Source organism: Eulemur rufifrons, chromosome 14 (assembly GCF_041146395.1).
Source record: "Eulemur rufifrons isolate Redbay chromosome 14, OSU_ERuf_1, whole genome shotgun sequence".
NCBI classification, from domain to species: domain Eukaryota; kingdom Metazoa; phylum Chordata; class Mammalia; order Primates; family Lemuridae; genus Eulemur; species Eulemur rufifrons.
This window is the reverse complement of record NC_090996.1, coordinates 9,820,174-9,841,648: the sequence shown is the minus strand read 5'-3', so window position 1 is coordinate 9,841,648 and position 21,475 is coordinate 9,820,174. Positions and strand designations below refer to the sequence as shown.

The window sequence follows — 21,475 nt, the reverse complement described above, 5'->3', positions numbered from 1 at the left end:
GGATTCTCAACAGTTCTGCGAGGGAGGTATCACTCTCATCCTTGTTTTAAAGATGAGGAAGGGCCGGGCGCAGTGGCTCACGCCTGTAATCTTAGCATTCTGGGAGGCCGAGGTGGGAGAGTCACTCGAGGTCAGGAGTTCGAGACCAGCCTGAGCAAGAGCGAGACCCTGTCTCTACTAAAAAATAGAAAGAAATTATCTGGCCAACTAAAAAAAATATATATAGAAAAAATTAGCTGGGCGTGGTGGTGCATGCCTGTAGTCCCAGCCACTCGGGAGGCTGAGGCAGGAGGATCCCTTGAGCCCAGGAGTTTGAGGTTGCAGTGAGCCAGGCTGACGCCACGGCACTCCAGCTCGGGCAACAGAGTGGGACTCTGTCTCAAAAAAATAAATTAATTAATTAAAAAAAATAAAGATGAGGAAGGTGAGGCTAGAGAGACTATACAACATGTGCAGGGTCACCAGTCGCTGGGCAAGTAGCTGGGCAGAGGCCACGCCTGTGAAGCTGGCCAGGCGACTCTTCACGGCACCCTGGTGAGGGCTGCACACGAGGCCTTCTTGGGGAGCCACACCCCACTTCATCTGTTCTGGCCAATATTTTTCTCTATCTTCCTCCCCACCAACCTCCCACGTGACCCCCTCGCACCCCCAGAATATATCTGTGGCCCGAGGTGCAGCTTCCCCTCGGCTGAGATTTCCTTCCTGGTGGGGGAACGGGAGTTGTGGGAGGCGTGGGGCAGGCGGGAGGAGGGCAGGGCCTGGGTTCGAGCTGGCCCAAGGCTCCAGGGCTGGGTCCTGTGCCCTAGACCTGCAGAGCTGGCCCTGAGGGGAGCTCTGTCCCTGATGCTGGGGTGCTGGGGCAGGCAGGGCCGTCCCTAGGCTGGAGCTCAGCCCCAGGCAGCAGGAGCCTGCCGAGAAGGGGGCTGGGGAGTGTCCGTTCCCTGGGCTTGGTCCTGGGAGCCTCCCATACAGTCTGGGGGTGCAGGAAGGAGGTGTTACCCCAGCTCTGCAGGTGGAGGGCAGAGAGAGCCCAGCCCCAGAGCCTCGGGCCAGCTTGAACCCAGGCCCCCCACCTCCCACCTGGTCCCCCAGTCCCCGCTCTGCCCCACGCCTCCGACAACTCCAGTTCCTCCATCAGGAAGAAAATCTCAGCCGAGGGGAAGCTGCACCTCGGGCCACAGATATATTCTGGGGGTGCGAGGGGGTCACGTGGGAGGTTGATGGGGAGGAAGATAGAGAAAAATATTGGCCAGAACAGATGAAGTAGGTGTGGCTTTCCCGGAGGCCTCTTGTGCAGCCCTCTCCAGGGCTGGTAAAATGTCGGCCCAGGCGGGCGGCACGGGCTTGGCTCTGCCCAGCTACCTGCTCCTGCGTGATCCCTGGGGAGCAGAACAGAGACCCAAGACCACCAGCGACAGGGAGAAGCATGCAGGCCCGGGGCGCACATGTCCACGTCTCCAGACACAGGACAGCCCGCGTCCAGGCGCGGGAGAAAGGCCCGTAGCGCCTCAGATCTGGGCTGCGGCGCGTGGCTGGGGAAGGGTATCCTCGCTGGCGTTCCGATGACAGAAGGGGGTGTCTCTCTGTGGTCTGTCAGGGTGTTCCCAGGCGGGGCATCATGCCGGCTCTCGCCTCATCAAAGCATCAAGACTGGAATTTCCCCAAAGCTCATTTCCTACCATTTAATTCTCAGCCGAGGACCACAGCTGCCAAGTCTCTCCCAAGGGCAAATGCTGGGCGTGGGCAAGGAGCAGCACCCTCCATGAACACCTCCATGCCCTGTCCAGCCTTCCTTCCAGAAGCCACTATCCCAATACAGAAGGCACATGCTCCCCCTCTGGGGTCCTTCCTCCCTTCTCTCCAAGAAGGGGTTTGGGGCGAGAAGAGCTGCACTTAACCCCAGCTCCACCCCTTACCAACCAGGTGACTTAACCACTCTGAACCTCTGCTCTTCATCTGTAAAGTGAACACAGTAAGATACACCACAGAGCTCCTGGGATAAATAAATGAGATTAAGAACGTAAACACACTCAGGCAGTACCTTGCACACAGGAGATATTCAGCCAACATCTACTTATTCATCCCCTCAGGATGGGCCCCTGGGTACCCTGTGCCTTCTCCCTGTACCTTTCGGAGACAAAACACCTGGGCTGGGCTGTCTCCCTTCCACCTCATGCATCAACCAGTCTACCATGCAGAAAGTATGTGTTAGGGCCTGCCTCTAAGTAACCAATGCAAACAGCAAGTGCAAAACTGTTGGGGGAAGACATGGCCAGCTGGTCGGGGTGGGGGTGGCTGGTCACCCAGACGAGGTGGCTTTATTGCGCTGATTTCATCACGGTCCAGCACCTGGGCCTCAGCTGACATGTGCATACCACAGGAGCCAACAAACAGGAACCAGAATGTCAGCTTATTTACTTAGGGGCAGAGCCACAGTCCCCAGGGTCCCAGACAGACACATCTCTCCCCAGGGGCCTCAGGAGAACTACTGAGTATGGAATCGGAACAAGGCCAGGGCAGGGCATTGGATGGTCCTAATGGCTGTTGTTGTCCACCGGTGACAGCCTGAGACATCCACCCCACCTCGGGACACACCTCTCCCGTGCCTGACCACGGATGTTTTGGGGACAGGGCGCCAACACTCCTGGCCAGTCTGGAGACGGAGCACCCAGTTTGGTCTCTCTGGATCCCCTGTTTCCAAGCCCTGCAGAACTTCCTCCTCGGCTGGCATTTTCCTCCAGACGGGAGGACGACGCAGTTGCTCCTACGCCGAGTGGCAATCGCAATCTTATCAGCTACTCTGAGGCTTCACCCAGGTCTACTTAATTGGATTTGGGATATTCACAGACAGACAGTCTCCTAGGTAATTTCTAGAGGGCTAATATCCTCTCCTAAACTGAGTTTCTTCCTAATTGAATTCTCTGAAGGCAACTTCGAGGGCCCGAGCACCGCCCACGTCGTGCAGTGTTCAGAGGCCCAGGAGGGAAGTGCAGACCCAAACAGTTCCTACCCCAAACTGCTTACAAGCCAGTAGGGAAAACAAAATGAACACACGCGATACAGCCGTAGAACAAGCTGGTGCTGAACGGCGTGTCTGCCCAGGTGGGTCCCATTGCGAGAAGTATCAAGTTCAAAAGAGAGACAGCTGGGGGTGGCTTTGGGGAAAGGATGGGAGCTAAGCGGCTGGGCCTTGGGAGGCCTCCCCCACCCCTGCGGTGGACAGCAGATTTACACAGGAAAAGCAGAGGGGATGGAAGTTTCCAGGGGTGAGTGTGTGTAGAGGGGGAGTGGCTGAGAGGACCCCCAGAAGGAGAAGTGCAAGAAGGAGACAGCGGGTGAACTTGCCCAACTGCAAGACATGGATGGGAAAACTCAGATGGTGGAACGGGACGGGGGGCAGATGTGGCGAGTCGAGATCTCCCCTCGTTTATGGAGGCCTTCCCAGTTTGCTGTCCCTCGCACCCCCCCCCCCCAGGAGCTTCCCAGAGGAAGCACGGGCTTGTTCGGAAACTCAGGGAAGCCTGCGGAGGGCCTGCAACAACATGGGCCTGGCAAATGCCCGTTACACACACACACACACACACACACACACACACGCACACACACACGCCCATTCATCCAGCTGCAGAGCTAACGGTCCACCGGGCAGGAAAGCCCTGCCAGAGAGAGGGGGTGGGGACTCCCCCCGGGCCAGGAAGGACACCCTGCGCCTTCCACCTGCTGCAGGGCTCTGACCATGTCCCTGATTCAGTCCGGAAAGCCAGCCCCGGGGTTCTAGACACAACACGACCTCTCACCTGCTCGCCCCTCGGGATTCTCAGAATTGCTAGCAGGGAGTTCCCGAGTCTGGGGCTTTCCACTGGGGCTCAGCTCTGGCCTCCTGCCTCCACCCCCATTTCCCCAAGGGTGCCACTGCCAAAGGCAGACAAGGGCAAGTGCGGCTGGCCCACCATTTCCTGAGAGAATGAGGAGCTGAGACCGAGGTCCCTTGAGCCCAGTTCTGGGCGTTAGGTTCAGGGACAAGACGCTTGGTACATCCAAAGCAGAATGGCTTCTGTTCGCTCCAGTCTAAGGCAGGCACTCAGAATGAGAGGGGGAGCTCCCAAGTTTCCTAGTCCACAAAGCCCTGTGTTGGTTTCCCTGTGATTCCACTGGTGTCCCTCTGAAGGAGGTAGGCCAGGGAAACACAACTGCCCCTCCGCTGCCTGAGATGCCACATCCTTGCACAAGCCTGGCCAGCCCAGGGCTGCAGGGCCCAGGAGGAGGAGAGGGCTGTGCCCGCAGGGCCTGTCTGGGTCTGGGGCGGCCTCACAGGGCAGTGAGCTGGCAGCCCGGGCTGCACCCTGGGAGTGTGCCCCGGGGAGCCGGCTGTCGGCTGTCGGTCCAGGCTGTGAATAACGGAGGCCTCATCGCTGCCCCAGAGCTGCAGGGGAGGGAGCACCTGGCACAGATGTGACTAAGACAGCAGGTCCAGGCGGGCGGATTCGAGCAGGGAACAGGGCGGCTCCTCCAGGTTCCCACACACGGAGCAAATGGCCTGCTCTGTAGGGTCCTCACTTCCAGGCCCTTCTACCCAGTTCCTGCACCACTCTGCTCCTCCTCTGAGACGTCCTCAGGCACCGCCACCACCCCCGGACACTCCTCTGCTCTGTGCCAAGGCCTGTGGACTCTCCTGACCTGCCCCAAGGCTCACACATCCCCTCGGCTGGGGTCCCAATCTCACTTGTCACTCAGGAGGCCTTTGGCATAAATCTTGGAACATTCTTATCTGCGTAGTAAATGCCTGTCTTTCTGCCACACAGGAACCTAAGTCCCTCCAGGGCAAGAGCCACATCTCCAGCCCCAACATCTTTCTGTGCCCCTGGGTGCCTGAAAGCACGCTCTCCACAGCTGCTCACAGATGACAACAGTGACCCTCATTCTTCAAGGCCTGTCTCCCGCAGGGTCCCTCCTGAGCATGTTGCTGGTAGCTCTTTCAGGTCATTTGAAGCATGCCCTGGCCTTCAGCCCTGAGGGTGAAGAGACCCTCCAGTCCCCACACCAGCTTCTCAGCGTCCCTGTCCCTCCTCCACCCACCTTGGAGTCTAGTCCAAAGTGCACAAATAGTGCAAAAGGCCGGGAAAGAAAACCGCCCATCGGGCAATGGCCTCTGGCCCTCCCACAGCTCCCTGACACCCGTGACCCAGCCTTGGGCTCTGGGGAAGAATGACCAACCCTCAGCCAGTCAGGTGGCTCTTTCCAATGTGATAAGAGGACCCTGGCCTCTGATAACTGCCCCAGCAGAGCAGGTGACCGAAATTCCTTCCATTTACCAAATGAGCTAAGATCTCAATCCTGGAGGTACCTGCAGAGCTCCTTAAACGAAAACCAAAACCAAAACCCCTATACCCCAGGATTGCGATTCAAATCATCAGAGTTGGGCCCGGGACTCAGGATTTTTCCAAAGCTCCTGGGTGAGTCTAACGTGCAGTTGGGGTTAGAACCACTGGACCAAGGCACAGTAGGCCACGATTCAAAAGCCAGTGTGACCCGGTGAGGCCTGGGTGTAACACGGAGGACTGGTGGAGGGGCACACAGTGAGGGCCCCGGGCCCATCCTGGGTTGGGGGTTGGGGGCAGCTGAGGCCCTGAGAGACAGGGCGGGGTCTGGCTAAGAGCTGGGGCTGCAGAGCCAGCCCCTCTCTGAGCTGAGCGACCTCGTCTGCAGATTGGGGTGGGACCAATACCCAGTTTGAGTTGTAGGACAATGAAACACAAAAACATGCAAAGAGCAACCGCCCCACACATCTCAGCCCTTGTCACTGTGGCAGTTTGGGGAAGGGAAGTTCTAAAACTTGAAAGAAAAGGCAAGCGGCGCCCCAGACCTTGAAAATGAATGGATTTACAGATCGGAAGGCCCCTAAACAAACAAACAGGGGCAACCACAAATCCGACTGTGGCGGGCACCAGCCTGCAGCCCCTCGACACCCCTCCTTCCTCTAGCTCTGCCGGCGTGGGAGGCAGGGACAAGGATCCCAGGGGCACTGGAGCTTGTTGGGGGGCAGTTGTTCTGTCCCTTCTAGACGCAGGCGGCTTCTCCAGCTTTGCAGTTTGCCTCATCGTTGCTCCGCTAAGGGCTAGCCTGGTCTGGGCCCCGAAAGAGGAAGGTTTCCTCTCTGGCACCGTAGCTGGTGGCCCTGGGCTGGCCTCTTTCACCCCCAGTGGAGCGCTCTGCAAGCTCCCTCTCCTGAAAACCCCTGCCCTAAAGCCTAGAGCCGTCTTATTTGGTTTCTGGCCGCTGACTGGCCATCAGGGCTGTGGCCATCCCGGCCTCGGCCACAGCCGGGCGTCATTCTCCAGAGGCTCCTTTAGTTCTGCCCCGATCCCCTTGGCCTTGGCCGCGGACCCTGCTTCTCCCCGCAGCAGCTCATCTGCCTTCAAAGGCCAGAAGAGGATGCAGGGCACCGCTTCTCCCTGTTGGCCCAACGCCCCAGCCCTGGGGACTCCAGCATCCCTGCCTGGAAGACAGTGGGTCGTGGGGGCTTCCCCGGCCTGGAGTTGTTTACCCGCAGGGGCAGGAAGGCCCTGTCCCTGCCCTTGCCCCCTTGCTCCCTCAGGGGTGACTCCGACCCCTGCACATTGTTTCCCTTCCGGTGGAATTTCTGCTCTTGAGGACTCAGTGTTCTGCTCCTCACATCCCGGTTTCCTCTTGTCCAGACAGGGCTGGCCACCAGCCAGGAGCCTGACCATTCATGGAGAGGACAGGAGCTGAGGACAGGAGAGGGTTGGAGCAGAAAGAGGGAAGCTGAAGCTCCTCCTCAGTCAGGCCCTCAGGGCCTCTTCTGCAGGAGCCTGTGGCACGCCCACCATAGGCAGCGTGCCCACCATGGGCAGCGTGTCCACCATGGGCAGCGTGTCCACCGTGGGTGGTGTGTCCACCGTGGGCGGCATATCCACTGTGGGTGGTGTGTCCATCATGGGTGGCATGTCCACTATGGGTGGTATGTCCACTGTGGGTGGTGTGTCCATCATGGGTGGCGTGTCCATCGTGGGTGGCATGTCCACTATGGGCGGTGTGTCCACTGTGGGTGGTGTATCCATCATGGGTGGCATGTCCACTATGGGCAGTGTGTCCACTGTGGGTGGTGTGTCCATCATGGGCAGCATGTCCACCATTGGTAGTGTGTCCACCATGGGTGGCATGTCCACTATGGGCAGGGTGTCTGTCCACTATTGGTGGTATGTCCACCATGGGTGGTATGTCCACCGTGGGCGGGGTGTCCACCATTGGTGGTGTATCCACTATGGACAGCATCCACTATGGGTGGCATTTCTACCATGGGCGGGGTGTCCTCTGTGGGCAGCAGGCCCTCCCCTTTGCAGTGTGAGCCCAGAGAACAAGCCTAGGCTGGACACATAAGGAGGTTCCACACAGATGGGGACACACCCGTCCACCTTGGACTTCATACTCCCAAATTGGTGTCTCCCTCAATTTGGCACAACACTGTCCTGGCTCCAGAGGGGTGCAACGAGCTCAGGCCTCCAGGCTACGATCCAGACCAACCTCCAATGTCAGCACGGCCCGGAGGTGGGTCTGCCCAGCACCTGTGCCGACTCCCCTGCCCGTGGCATTTCCTGTGGGGTTTCACGAGGTGGAGAAGACAGGGGAGATGCAGGGGGCCTGGCTCAGGCCTCCCCTCTCCTGTCCCAGACCCTAGTCCACGTGCCAATTCCAGAAAAGAGTGCAAGCCTGATCCCTGGGGTGTTAAATGCACCCAGGTCAGTCTGCCCTCCCAGCCCTGGAGCACAAGGGGCCCGAGCCCTTTGTCTGAGCTGCCTCATATCTGCCACCTCAGCTCTCCTCCCCCTCATGGCCCCAGCCCCCTCCCCCAGTCCCCCCAAGGCCAACATGAATAACAGTTACTCGTCCTGCCCTCATCAGCCCTTACTCACATAGCCGGGTTCCTGACACGGCTGGGGGGACACAGCAGGGACACAGCAGGGCTTCCCAGGAAGGGGACTGAGGAGGAGGGTGTGTTATAATTCTCAGCTGGGGCTTTGGGCCCTGGAGTCAGGGGGGACAGCAAGATTGCCAGCCTGGAGGGTTGGCTTTGGACTGAAGTTCTTAACAAAGTAATAATGCCCTAGTCGGGCATCATCCTCTGCAGGTAGCTGGGTCCTTCCATGCGGTGCCAGACGGAGGCCAGAGCCCTTGGTGGCCTTCCTTGCCTCAGCGGGGCCTGGCCCAGCCACATGTGCTAAGTTGCTGGGGTTTCCACCGCCTCTCCCCTCTAGTGCAGGACTCCAGCCTCTACCCTCAGGAGGGCAACGGGCTCAAGAGGACACATTTAAAAAAAAAGAAAATTACAAGTTTTTAAAGTCAACTGCCACCTATTGACCACTTTCTACAGATAACAGAGTTGGTCATTTCATCCGCGCCGTCATTTGAAGTCCTAACGACACTGAGATGGAAGTGGCATCATTATCCCCACTTTGCAGGAGAGAAAATTGAGGCTCAGGGAGCAGAGAGAGTGGCCCAGAGGCTCCCGCTTGTGTGTGGGCCATGTCTGCCTCTTTCTCCAGGAAGCATCTTGCTCAGCCCTAAATGTCTGTGGGGGGGGGGGGGACTGAGGCTGTAGGAGGTAGATGACTTGCTCTTGACCACGAGATCACTGGGACACAGGAGAGTCCCGTGCCCACAGCAAGCGCAGCGGGTCCAGTCGGCAGGTTGGATTGACTGCAGAGTGGGAGGGGAGGGTCGTCTCGTGGTGGCGGGGGTCTCCTGGTGCTGCCTTTCCTAATCAGGGTGGGCCGCCTGAGGCCAGGAAAAGCAGGTAGCAAGGAGGATGCTGCCATGCAGGTGGCGGGGACAGGAGCAAGGAGGATTTGGGTGCTCTGGACAGGACAGTGGGCACAGAAAATGCAGAAGGAAGCCGGTGAGGGTGGAGGTGGGAAAGTCCTTCCATGTGGCGGGCGGCGGCACAGGGGCGGAGGGTGCTGCTGGGGACAGGACGCAGCTACAGTGCAAGCCCGTGAGGACAAGGACAGTGTTCACCCCGTGCATCTCTGAAGGTCCCATGAAACCCACCCCAGGAAAGATGCTAAGACGCTGCTCCAGGCTCCAGCTGGTGTCGGAGGAAGAGGGGAGGCAGCCACCCCGTGGCTCCCACGCCAGGTCCCTGCTCCCTCCCTTTCACGCGTCACATGTCACACTGCTCTCCCAGCACTTATAGCCGAGAAACTATTAATACATGAGGGCGAGAAACTATTAATACATGAGGGCGCGGGAAGGGCTCAGGGCCCAGGCAGATCCAAGCCAGCCAGCAGCCCAGCTGCACTACAATGGCGAGGACAGCAGAGGGGGCCCAGGGTGACTCAGATGAAGACACGCAAGAGGCCTGCTCCTCTACAGCAAGGAAGCTGAGGGGAAAGGAATGGTGACTCTGGAGTCCCTGGCGCCCCGGGGCAAATTCCTTCTGCGCTGTATCATGCAGGCTGTGTCGTCCTGGGACCTCCACCCCCCTCCAGGCCCCCAGTGACCTGGGGTCACCATCAGTCTGGATGTCTGCCAAGCTCCAGGGGAACTCAGTAAAATAGTCATGTCCAGACCAGGATCCAGACTAGAACAAGAACATCTATTTCCAGGAAATAGGAAGATGCAGAAAGAGCAGAGACCTACAACATGAAACTCACATAGAGAACAAGAAGGAATCGGGCAGATTGCTCCCTGGAGGAGAGGACACGTGGCGAGAGGAGGCAATAGGTTCTGCCCTCCCTACGGGGCTTTGTGCCTCCCAGGCCCACCCCATCCACATTGCCCTCTGCCGACGCCATCCTGCCCCGGCCTCAAACTCCAGCACCGCCTCACCTCCTCCAGGAAGCCCTCTCTCCATATTCGAGCCCACACCGATGTCCAGCTCTCCCTGACTTTTACAGTTTGGCATCCAGACAATTTCATGTTTTTATCTCATTATTTCACACACATCGATCCTCTGCCCCAGTAAGTGTGGACATTTCTTTGGGGAAGGGAGTTTACATTTCTCTGTGTCCAGCACTGCTTGTCAGTGAATCTTTGGCTATTTGGGGGAAGTCAAGGCCCACCAGACAGCCCCGTGCAAAAGAAAGCAGGAGGTGTCCAGAGGGACACATAAAGGGAGACCCAGGAATGCGGAGAATGAGGAACGTGTTCTGGTAAAAGATGAGTGAAAGTGAATCAGACTCACAGGCCAGAGATGTGGGGAAAGAGAAGTGACTGGAGGGCTGGAATCAGGCCACAGTGGCCTGGAGCTGCCCTGGGGGCTGGCACCATCATCTGGCCAACGCCATCGGCCCCATGTCACATCTACCCCAGGAATCCCTGCTCCACCATGCCCTGCCCTTTGAACTGCCCCTGGGCCCCAGGAGGCCCCTCCTTGCCTGATGGCTGTGAGAACATTCCTGCTCCTTGCAGCCCAACACCCAGCACCCATGCCCCCGGAAAACAAGGACAATAGGACACATCAATGGCCACGTAAGTTTAAGAACATTAATGACAAAGGAGTGTGCAAAATGTATTAAAGCCACTGAAGTGTCAGAAGGTGTCATAGGAAATTGACAGGAGATGGGGCACGTGGGTGGCAGAGAATGGGCCAAGGGGCCCGGCCTGGAGGGGCAGGTGAGGCTCGGCTCCATCTCCACCTGTTGATAAGACAAGTGCCCTCATCCCCAGCATGCTGGAGGGATCAGGATGCCCGTGGGACGTCAGCAGGGTCCGCACGTGACCCCACAGCCCAGAGAGGAATGTCTTCCTGCCACCTAAAACCTGCAAGAGCCGGCTGCTGTGAGTGTGTCAGGACCAGAGTGAAAGCAGGAGGATCTGGTCTGAAACAGACGACAGGGGCTGGCCGCTGTCCTCTTGGGTAACCAGCCAGTCCGCTTCCAAGGCATTTAGTGCCCACACGCCACCAAATGCTGAGAGAAGTAAAAGTGAACACGTAATGAAATGTGCTGGCCATCCCAAGCTGAAATTGAAGGCTCACATTTTGCTTGCATTCAAGGTTTTGTTCTCTACTTACCACTAATGTGTTGCCTTATTCATTCATTAATTCAACATTTGTTGAGCTCCTATTATACACTGAGCACTATGCCTGACACGGAGAATACAGAGGTCAACAGATGTCACCCATTCCTCCCCCGAGGAGCTTGCGTTACATGAAAATTAACAGCTCGGACTGTCTGGGCTCCTGTCCTGCCTCTGCCGCCCACCAAGAGCAGCTGCCACTTAGTGAGAGCCTAGAATGTGCCGGATGTTTGACAGACGATACCGCACGTCATCCTCACCACAGCCCCGAAGGATGGGGACTGTTATCTGCCTTTTACAAACGAGGAAACTGAGGCTATGATCTTTCAATCACAGTTTAAAACAGAAAGAAAGAGAGAAAACGGAGGCTCAGAAAGGTTAAGCTCTGTCTAGCGGCACGGTCAGAAAGTGTCAGATCCCTGACTGGGGGGCCACTATTCTCCCATTGATGGTGCAGCCGCTGTGTGGCCTTAAGCAAAGTTAAAAGGACCGGGTTAAATGATTCTTAGAGCCCCCGTTGCTCTGAAACTCTTGATATAATTGGAAGAAAAAAAATAACCTCAGACGAGCAAGAGCTACGCGGGGGCCAGGGTGGCACAGGTTTGGGCGTTACTGGAGTTTAAGGAGAGAGGGTTGCAGGCAGAGGAGGGGACGTCAGGCCGGCATCCAGTCGGTGGGGGGCCCTGGACAGGCGAGGCCACCCTGAGTCTGGCGGTCCCAGGGCCATGATTGTAAACGAACAGCCGCGGAGACACACAGCACTTGTCTCAGCTCACTCCTAGAGAGGGGCAGAGACGGCTGAGCCCAAACACAGGCTATTTTTGGTGTTGTGTTGTTTGGAGAGCGACCAGGCCAGAAATAGTGCTGTGAGTTAGCAGGGCCTCGGCCTTCTCCCACCCCCAGCTCTCCCAGTGAAATCACCAAGAATTGGGAGGCCGGGCTCTACATTCCAGGGAGGCTGTGTAACTCCCTTCCCCACAGGAAGGTTCCGGAGCTGAGCATTTGACTGTAAAAGGGATTCTGGAAGGTAGGAGGGAAACAGGGATTGAGTCAGAGAGATGGAAAAAGAGAGAGTGTGAAACGGGGAGAGACCTGCACAGCAGAGGACAGGAGGCCGGGTGGACCAGGAGGCAGGAGGTTGATTTGCAGGAAACCAGGAAGAGGGAGGCTGTGGGAGAGAAAGGGAAAGTGAAAAAGAGAACGTGGAGGGAGAGCAAAGAGGAAGCAGAGATCAGGCGGCGGGGCAGGGGGCAGGGGTGAAAAGGGGTGACGGAAGATCATGGCGCTGAGGCTCCGCCGTGGGGGCTGGGGTGGGGTTGGGGCTGGGGGCGGACAGTCACGGAAAGTATGAGTCTGGTCTAGTCACGAACACCTGCTGGGGGGCAGATGGAGACATCTTTCCCAGTTGGCTGGAACCGAAACTTTCCCCCAGAAACCCACAGCCCTGTAACTCACTCTCTTATCTCTGACCCTCCGGAACTCAGAAATCCACCCATTTCAACAGCAGGGACTTTTCGGTCTCTGTCCCTCTGATCTTTCACAAAAGAGCTAAGCCTGGAAAGAGAGGTCTGGGTCAGGGCTGTTTGCATGGGGTTCAGGGGAAAAGGGGAAAATGACCACCCCCTGAGTCAGGCAAGGTTCTGAGAAGGGCGTTTCAGGGAGGTCTGCGGGGGAACAGCACCCCCACCCAGGGCCGCCAGCAGGCGGCTGAGCCCGGGCGTGTGGGAGGCCTGGGCTCCGAGGGCAGGCAGGGTGGAGGGGGCAAGGCCACATGTGAGGAGACGAGCGGCAGGGACCATGGTCGAGTCGGGGGCCCAGAGCACAGAGGCAGCCCCAGGTCTTCAGAGGCAAGGGGGAAATCAGAAACACGGCGGGGCCCAGGTATGGTTTTGCCTCAGTTTCTAAGACACACCCACCATGTGCCTACTCGGTCCCTCCAGTTTGGGAAGAGACCCATTCATTTGTAAGTCAGCCATTTCTGTTTCCAAAGTCAAATGCTCGCCAGCCCCGACCCCAGTCAAGATGTAGAGCTCTCGCTCCTGTGCCCAAGAGCAGAGTGTCTTTTCTGGAACACATCAGGATCATCCTCCAGGTCCCTGAGCAGGGACGACTGCCCTCGAAAGCCCCAGACTGTCCGCAGAAAACAGCAGGGGCTTTTACAGCTGAGGCCTTGCGGGGTGTGGGACAACGGCCCCTGGAATGACAGACGAGGAAGGGGGCGGCGTGGCTACAGCGGCTGGACAGGTGAAGGCACCCGGGAGGCCACCTCCAGCTGCGTCTAGACCCACGGCTTCTCCAGGTCCTTGGCACATGGCACTCCCAACCCAGACCCCCAGATCCCTGTGTCCTGCAAGGCTTTGGGGGCATTTCTGAGAGCAAGAGCTGGGTTTGGGCTGGACTTCTGTCTTCTCCATCCAAGAGGTCAGGGGCAGTTGCTCCTTCCTCGCCACTAATGGCGCTCTCAAGGCCTCCAAACCACAACCAAGAAAAGGAAAAAGACATAAACACGAGGCAGTTCCCAGGAACAGTGCTTACAAACAGTGTTTGTGAGCTGAACTTTCCAACCGAGGTTCCCCCTTCTTTCCCTGGCACTCCCCATCTCCACCTGATTCCTGGGAACAAGAAAACAAAGCCTGAGGAGGAAAAAATGGAAGAGCTGTTCAGCTGTGGTTGCCCTTGGTATCTGTTTACTGAAAAAATCCAAAACAAATATCCCGACACTACCACCCACTTAAACTTCCTGTGACTCGGCTATCGGCCGTCTCCATGGATACGCCCAGCTGAACCCCTACACAGAGCATGACAGTGTGTGGACCCCAAGGTCAAGTGTACACCCGCCTCCCGGCAGGACCCCTCCATCCACAATGTCCAGACCACACGTCCAAAGGCATCTGACCCTACCAAGACCCCAAAGGCGCTAGTCTGGTCCTACACATTCGCCCATCACTGGCCAATTTCCACCCTCTATAGAATCCACCGGCCACTCTTCCTCCACTTACCTCCATGCCCTAGAACACACCCTGCAAACCCCCTATGAATTGGCACTCTGCTTCTACCCCTCCTCCTGCTCTTCCAGCCCCCAAGCGTCTGGGTCTGGAGGAAAAGGATAAGGTATAAATAAGGTCTCCCGAGTCACAGCAGCAGCTCAGAAAAATTAAACTTACACATTGGACTCCTAATTGCTTGCCAAGGCTTTACCTTGGTAACCCCTGGTCCCTTTCAGCCACCACCGCCCCACCCAACACACCTCAAACCCCAGCCAGACAGGGCTATTGACACAAAGGGAGCCCTCGGGGCACCAAGAGAGTCTGGACACGTGGGGGGAGTCAGCCTCACATCATCGGAGGCGGCAGGGCGGGCACATGGCAGGGACGAGGGAAAGACCGGGAGTCCTCTGTTGGGCCCGAGTCCTAGACAGACAAAACCCAGACAAACACGTGGCACGGCACCCTGCATGCCCTCTGGCTGCTGGGCAGAGGCCAAGAGGAGGGAGGGGTGTGCTTTCCTGGAGGTTGGCGGGGCACGGGGCAGATTGCACTAGTGGAAAAACGTCTGCAGGATCCTTAGCTTCTTTGGTTATTCCACAGTTACCCATTTCTCCAAAGGAAAAGGGGTCAACGCGAGCTGTTCTTCTCCAAGCTGAGCACTAGGGAGGGTGATCGTGCACACTGGGCACTTTGGGGCCATCTGGCACCGCAGGGGTCAAGCTGGCAGGACATCCACAGAGAGCGGGACCCGGGCAGCAAAGCCAAGGGAGGTCCTGGGGCCAAGGCCATCGGGGTTTGCACAATTGTTCCCGAGCCCTCTTACACACGTACACACTCGGAGTAGCACGCACACACACGCCTCGGCAAGTCCTGGAGAGGGAGGTGCCGAGGGGGCCCGGCCGGCTGCTCAGACAGACTTCCAGGGCCAGAAAGTGGGTGGAGCTGGAGCATGAGTTAATCTATTTCCTGTCCACATCTGGTATAAAGGGAGCCAGCGGCTGCAGGAGAAGCACAGCTGTGTCTGGCTGCAGGGCCAAGAGCGCTGTCAAGAAAGAGAGCCACGCCCCCTCCACTAGCTGCCAGACGGCCACAAGTCAGCAGTCGCGGCGGGAGCAGCAGTAGCAGCAGGACAAACCGCCAATCACAAGGCACCTTTGAGAACTTCAGGTAGGAAAAAAGCAAACTCCCTCTACCTCTTATCCCTCCCCAAAATCTCCCTATCTACGACCCCCCAGAGACCTGCAGCCTTGAGCTGAGCCTGTCCTGGCAATGAGCACCGGGGAGCAGGGAGGGTGGTCACCCCCCACCAACAAGGGCAGCACCCAGAAACAAGGACTCTCCGTCCCTCTCCATCAAGCCTCTCCACTTCCCCACCTCATGCCTGCTAACTTGAATGAAACGGGCATTGGGATAGCATTATAGAGAACTAAAAAGCATTGTGCCAGTCAGGAGTGTCATTATAACTTAGCCTTTCTGTCCCTCGGAGGGGAAGGGAGATACACTGGAGCTGTTTCCAAGATTCCCACAGGTGAAAATGGGCTTAGGACTCCCTTGGGCTGACCCAGGTAACACTCAGTCCGAGACGGAGTAGGAAGGGCTGAGTCTAAACATATTGATCGTGGTCTCCCAAACATATCGTGGTCTTATGTTCAAATGCCACCTGCCAGCTGCAAACAAGGAGATCCTGGCCCACGACTGGGATCCCACTTGCCCTCCCCGCTTGCCACTCTTCCAGAACAATTCCTTCATCAGCTGCTTTTCCTCTTGCTCCAGGATGCAGATGTCTCCAGCCCTCGCCTGCCTCACCCTGAGCCTGGCCCTCATCTTTGGTGAAGGGTCCGCCCTGTACCAACCCGAGTTCCAGGCGGCCCACCTGGCCACAGACTTTGGGGTGAAGGTGTTTCAGAAGGTGGCGCAGGACTCCAAGGATCGCAATGTGATTTTCTCACCCTATGGGGTGGCCTCGGTGCTGGCCATGATGCAGCTGCCAACAGGAGGAAAAACCCGGCAGCAGATCCAATCGGCAATGGGATTCGACATTGAGGGTGAGAGGTGGGGCGGACAGGGAGGCGGGAGTCACAGAAGAGGGGGTGAACCAACCAGAAGTGGAGGAAAGGCTGACTCTGGCTCAGCCAAGTCAACCCATGTGTAGCTGTGCTGTGGAGTCCACCCCATCTTCTTCCCACCACACCCTCTGTCCCTTGGCCCCTGACCCGCCAAGGGTGTGCAGGCCAGTGATTTACCACTTGTTAACTGTGTGACCTTAACCCCTGTGAGCCTCAGTTTTCTTATCTTCAAAATGGAGATAATAAAAATACCTACCACCTAGGGCAGCTGCAAAGATTAAATAGAATTATGCACACAAAATCTTTAGCATCGCCATTATCATACGAAAAAAGTTAGGGTTCATAATTTAAGGAGAGAAAAATATTCCAACCCAAAGAAAGAGTTAGGACCCAAGAGTTTTGAGGAAACAAGGGAGAAGCAGAAAAGAGATTAAGGTTTGGAATGAAATCTCCCTCCAGAGAGCCCTGGAAGAGCAGCAGAGCCGCATCCACGTGGGCAGGGTCGGGCCTGTCATGGGGGAAGTCGGCCCGGCAAGGAGCCCTGGGCTCGACATGGGCCTAATGTGTCCTTTCCTTCTCGCCTTGGTACAGAGAAGGGCGTGGCCTCTGCCCTCCGCCAACTGCGCAAGGAGCTCCTGGGGCCCTGGAACAAGGATGAGATCAGCACCACCGACGCCATCTTTGTCCAGCGGGATCTGAAGCTGGTCAAGGGCTTCATGTCCCACTTCTTCAGGCTGTTCCGGACCACGGTCAAGCAGGTGGACTTCTCAGAGGGGGACAGAGCCAGAGTCATCATCAATGACTGGGTGAAGACACACACAAAAGGTGAGTGGCAGGGGAAGGAAGCCTGGCCCAAGGGCCTGAGCAGAAAGGGAATTTGGAAATCCACATAGCCTAAGCTCTCCCCTCTCCTCTCTGGGGACAGACGGCCAAATGTTTTAAGAACCAAAGCGTAATAGCTAGTGTTTGTCACAATCGGGCTTCCTCATGAGCTAACTCTGCAGGCATCCCTAAAAAGTGTTGTGAAATTTAGTAAGAACAGTGATAACCAGGACAAGGGGCACACATGAGCCTTCAGGACTGCAGGGCGGGGGCGACATGGGTGGGGGAGGGGGTTAAGTCTCCAGCTCCGATCTTGGACAGGATCCCAGGACAGAGAAAGTGCAGTGAGCTGGAAGACTTTCTGTGCCTCTTGGGAAGGTAGAACAGGTCGAATGCAGCTAGACCGGTTCATTTAAACCCCTTCCTGCTCTTTGACGGAATCCCTTCAACACACATCCATTTGGGGACTAGGAGCTGAAGGGAACCATCTGAAAGTCTTTATAAGTATCTAATTTCCTGATCAATGGCTTTCCCACAGGTATGATCAGCGACTTACTTGGGGAAGGGATCGTGGACCAGCTGACGCGCCTGGTGCTGGTGAACGCCCTCTACTTCAACGGCCACTGGAAGACGCCCTTCCCTGCCAAGGGCACCCACCAGCGCCTCTTCCACAAGTCCGACGGCAGCACCGTGTCTGTGCCCATGATGACTCAGATGAACAAGTTCAACTACAGTAAGTGCAAGAGCCCCCTTCCCCAACACCCGTGACGACTGCGTTTCGTCCTGGGGTCTCCCAAGCAACGTCCAAAGTGTCACCCTCTGAGGGAGGAAGACCACAGGGAATGTTCCCCTCTAAGGCAGGAGGAACCCGAGAATACACCTGGGCTTTGACAAAGGTTTTCCAAGGGGGAGACACAGGGGTGACAGGAACAGAAGAAAGGAGCTTTATTTCATGCAAGAGGAAGCTAAAATCCAGAAACTCCCTCAGGCCCAGGCTGGCCCACTTGACTCCTGTCTCTCATTTTCAAGTGGTTCTCCTGTGATTGCCTGGGGCCAGCAATCCTGCTGGAGAGGGCCACGTGGAGGGTGAGGTTAAGAGGATGGGGATTGGAATGAACTGGTGGCTGGGAGTGGGGGAGAGGGGAGTGAACGTGAGGAAGGCCCAAGGAGACAGAGAAACCAGAAGATGCTGAATTGGCAGGAGAGACGGGAAATGGAAATGAAATCACTGAACAGGGGAGCAATGGGCGGGGGAACCCCAAAAGCCAGGATGGAGAGCTTGGGTTCCCAAAAGAGTGAGTAGACAGGAGAACTAGGTGAAAACCAGTGCTGGGTTGGAGCCAAGGAGAGCCGGAGCCATTTCCAATGCAGCATCTTGGTGTCTTCACAGCGGAGTTCAGCACCCCTGACGGCCATTACTACGACATCCTGGAGTTGCCCTACCATGGGGACACCCTCAGCATGTTCATTGCTGCTCCCTATGAGAAAGAGGTGCCCCTCTCTGCCCTCATCAACATCCTGGACGCCCAGCTCATCAGTCAGTGGAAAGGCAACATGACCAGACTGCCCCGCCTCCTGGTTCTGCCCAAGTAAGCCCCCCTGCTCCTGCCACACTCGCCAATGCCCCAGACCCTGCTCTCTCCCCCCCTCCTCTCTCCTGGCTTCCTGAAATCTCCGCCCCCATGTTGAATTTCCCAGCTCTGTGATGCTCGCAGGGCAGGGACGGGGGTGCGTGGGAGGCTGATAGGAAACACTCCGGCCTGGGTTTGATTATGACTCCTCCAATCATCCCTCTTCCTGTTTCTGCTGGAGAGCAGGGGAGAGCCTTCCTAGACCATGGCCACACACAGACCACCCCCAGAGTACCCACTAACAGCCAGCCAATGGGAGAGCCAGGGAAAGAATGGAGGTGGGGGGCTCAATCAGTCCACATCCACTTGTGACGCCAGCACTCCCACCCCCACCCCCCAAGTCAGCATCCAAACAACGCAAACGAAAGGAATCACTTCTGCAGATGGGGTAGCTCAAACCACAGCTTCTAGCTGGGGTTTTGACAGAGCAGATTTTTATAATAAAATGTTTCTGCAGAAGCAAAGGGAGTGGAGAAGGCTGAGGCTGGGTAATTCCAGAATTACAGGGAAGCCTCCCACCATGCCTATGCTGAATTTCCAGATGCTATAATGCCAGGCTTGGAGAAAGAGAATTTAGTTGTTTGCTGGTGCGTGCTCTCACTTGCACGCGCGCGCTCTCTCTCTCTGGCCCATAAAAATCGAGGTAATTAGCTGCGCCCTGGTGAGAAGCAGAGTGCCCCAAAGCCTCACTGCTTGAATGCTCTTCAGGCTTAGCTCTCAGAAACACCATCGACAGACCAGATTTTTGCTCAAACATCCTTGCAGAAGAATTTGCCCTTGGCCCCCCAGCTTGACTGAATAAAATTATGCTGAAACTACTGCCTTATTTGAGGAAAGTAATTAGTCATAAGTTCGAGGGGGTGGGGAGATTGCAGAAGAATAATCATGAATATTAGAAATCTCCAGCAAGGAGAGAGACTTTGCAAACAGAGTTGAAAAAAAACAAGCCTCCTCCTTCAACTTGCTCATCCGTTCCTCTTCTGTCCATCTGCCCTGGGGACACCTGGTAGGGGAAGGGGCGAGGCAGGGACTGCCAGAGGGGACCCGAGCTCAAGCTGTCTCCTGCTGCTGTCCACAGGTTCTCCCTGGAGAGTGAAGTTGACCTCAGGAGGCCCCTGGAGAACTTGGGGATGACCGACATGTTCAGCCCGGGCCGGGCAGACTTCTCAAGTCTTTCAGGTGAGAGGATTTTCCCTCTCATTTTCTTATCCCAGTGGACTGTGCAGCCCCAAAGAGGACAAAGGCGCCTCTCCCTGAGAGTGGTGGCTGATCCACCCTTGTGTCCACCTCTGTTTCAGTGCAAGAGCCTCTGCACGTCTCGCAGGCACTGCAGAAAGTGAAGATTGAGGTGAACGAGAGTGGCACGGTAGCATCCTCCTCCACAGGTGAGTCTGGGCCAGGTGAGGCTCCGCGAGTCTCAGCCCAAGGCTTCAGGAGGGGCCGCTGCCTGGTGCCTCAGTCGCCCTTAGGATAACTAGTCTGCGAACCCAGAATGGACCCTGTGGCCCTGCTCTGCATGGGCCTCTCTCCCTGGGTCCTGGTTCCCTCACCTGATGGCTCCTGAAGGCCCTGAAGGTGAAGAGATCTCCCAAAGGAAGGCCCGAGCTGTCCCCACAGTGGGTATTAAACTTAAGGAACTTGCCCTAAAAGGATTTAGATAGATGTATGTTTGTGAGCGAATAGCCGATCCATCTCTACCAAAGTCCTGGAGGAACCCAGGTATCAGAGGATGTCCCTAAACTTTTAAGGTTTGTATTCAGGAGAACAAACAAGCCTCCTAAAAATCACCTCCCAGCACTGCCATCAGATGGAAGGCTAGTGTCCCCTGGTCACTTTGGATCAATCCAGGCACCAGTGCCAACGTCCCTCTGTTCTAAGACGTTGTCCTCTCTCTTCCAGCCATTGTAGTCTCAGCCCGGATGGCCCCCCTGGAGATCATCATGGACAGACCCTTCCTCTTCGTGGTTCGGCACAACCCCACAGGTGAGCCCGGAATCCACCACATTCCCCATCCTCCCAGCCATTCCCGTTGCCTCAGGCACCAGTGCAGACAGACATAGACACCGCTCCAACCCCTCGAGGGCCCTGTCCTGCTGCTTCTCCCCGGAGGAGGCGTCCTCCCTCCCAGACAGGCAGCGCCAGGACTGCAGTCCCAGCTCTGTCATTTAGGCAGTGGCGTCTGCAGACAGTTCCCAGCTTCTCAAATCTCAGTGCCTCCATCCACATTGAGCTCGGGGAGCTGTCCTGTCCCTTCCAACTCTCAATCCACCGTTCTCCCACCCTCAGGAGCCGTCCTTTTCATGGGCCAAGTGATGGAACCCTGACCGTGGGCAAAGAAGCCTTCCTCTGGAACAACACTGGAAATGTATCAGAAAAGAAGAAACTAGGAAGAAAAGAATTTTAGTTTTACTGACTCTTTCTGGAGAAATAGAAGACATTTGCCTTTTTGAAAAATGGTAAATCTTTCAACTCTGTCTCCTAGACCTCAGCCTCTCCCAGGAGTTGGAAAGAGGCCCTTCAGGTCAAACTCTCCAGTCTCTCATGGGGACCCCGGGAGAGGGGTCTGAAGCACAAGGCCCTGCATGTCGCCAAACCAGACCGTAACGCCCACAGAACCATCCGCGCAGCTGCTTGCACCCGTCTCTCTGCCCACTCAGGTCTCCAGACCAGGTTCCCGCTGGGCCCTGGCAGGAGAGAGCCACACAGCTCACAGGGGCCTTTGTGTGCTTGGTAGTAGTGATCTGTGTTCTAGTCACGTCGCCGTCACCCTTGCACTGCCTGCCACTGCTGAGGAGGCTGGCGACAAGCCAAAGGCGGCCACTAGAAGAAACACCCTTTCATCTCAAGGTCCATTCTGGCACTGACCACCGGCCCCTAGCGCAGAGCACCGCGGGCTGGCACAGTGCCCGCCCCTCAGCACTGAGACCTCCGG

The 21,475-nt window shown here is 56.7% G+C and overlaps 1 protein-coding gene across 1 annotated transcript; it reads left to right on the top strand.

Annotated features, from left to right (window-relative positions):
• Positions 1-15,069: 15,069 nt before the first annotated feature.
• SERPINE1 (serpin family E member 1) lies at positions 15,070-21,271 on the top strand. Its single transcript, XM_069485742.1, has 9 exons — positions 15,070-15,191; positions 15,798-16,069; positions 16,682-16,915; positions 17,451-17,645; positions 18,303-18,501; positions 19,622-19,722; positions 19,842-19,928; positions 20,443-20,526; positions 20,830-21,271. Exons 2-9 carry the CDS (start codon positions 15,799-15,801, stop codon positions 20,865-20,867), a joined length of 1,209 nt encoding a protein of 402 aa, XP_069341843.1. The 5' UTR covers positions 15,070-15,191; position 15,798; the 3' UTR covers positions 20,868-21,271.
• The last annotated feature ends 204 nt before the right edge of the window (positions 21,272-21,475 follow it).

Excerpts from the sequence above, each read along its gene's own strand:
- SERPINE1 (XM_069485742.1), top strand. The coding sequence starts at position 15,799 with ATGCAGATGTCTCCAGCCCTCGCCTGCCTCACCCTGAGCCTGGCCCTC. Across the intron at positions 19,929-20,442 it reads GGTAGCATCCTCCTCCACAG|CCATTGTAGTCTCAGCCCGG; the intron begins GTGAGTCTGGGC and ends TCTCTCTTCCAG. Across the intron at positions 20,527-20,829 it reads GGTTCGGCACAACCCCACAG|GAGCCGTCCTTTTCATGGGC; the intron begins GTGAGCCCGGAA and ends TCCCACCCTCAG.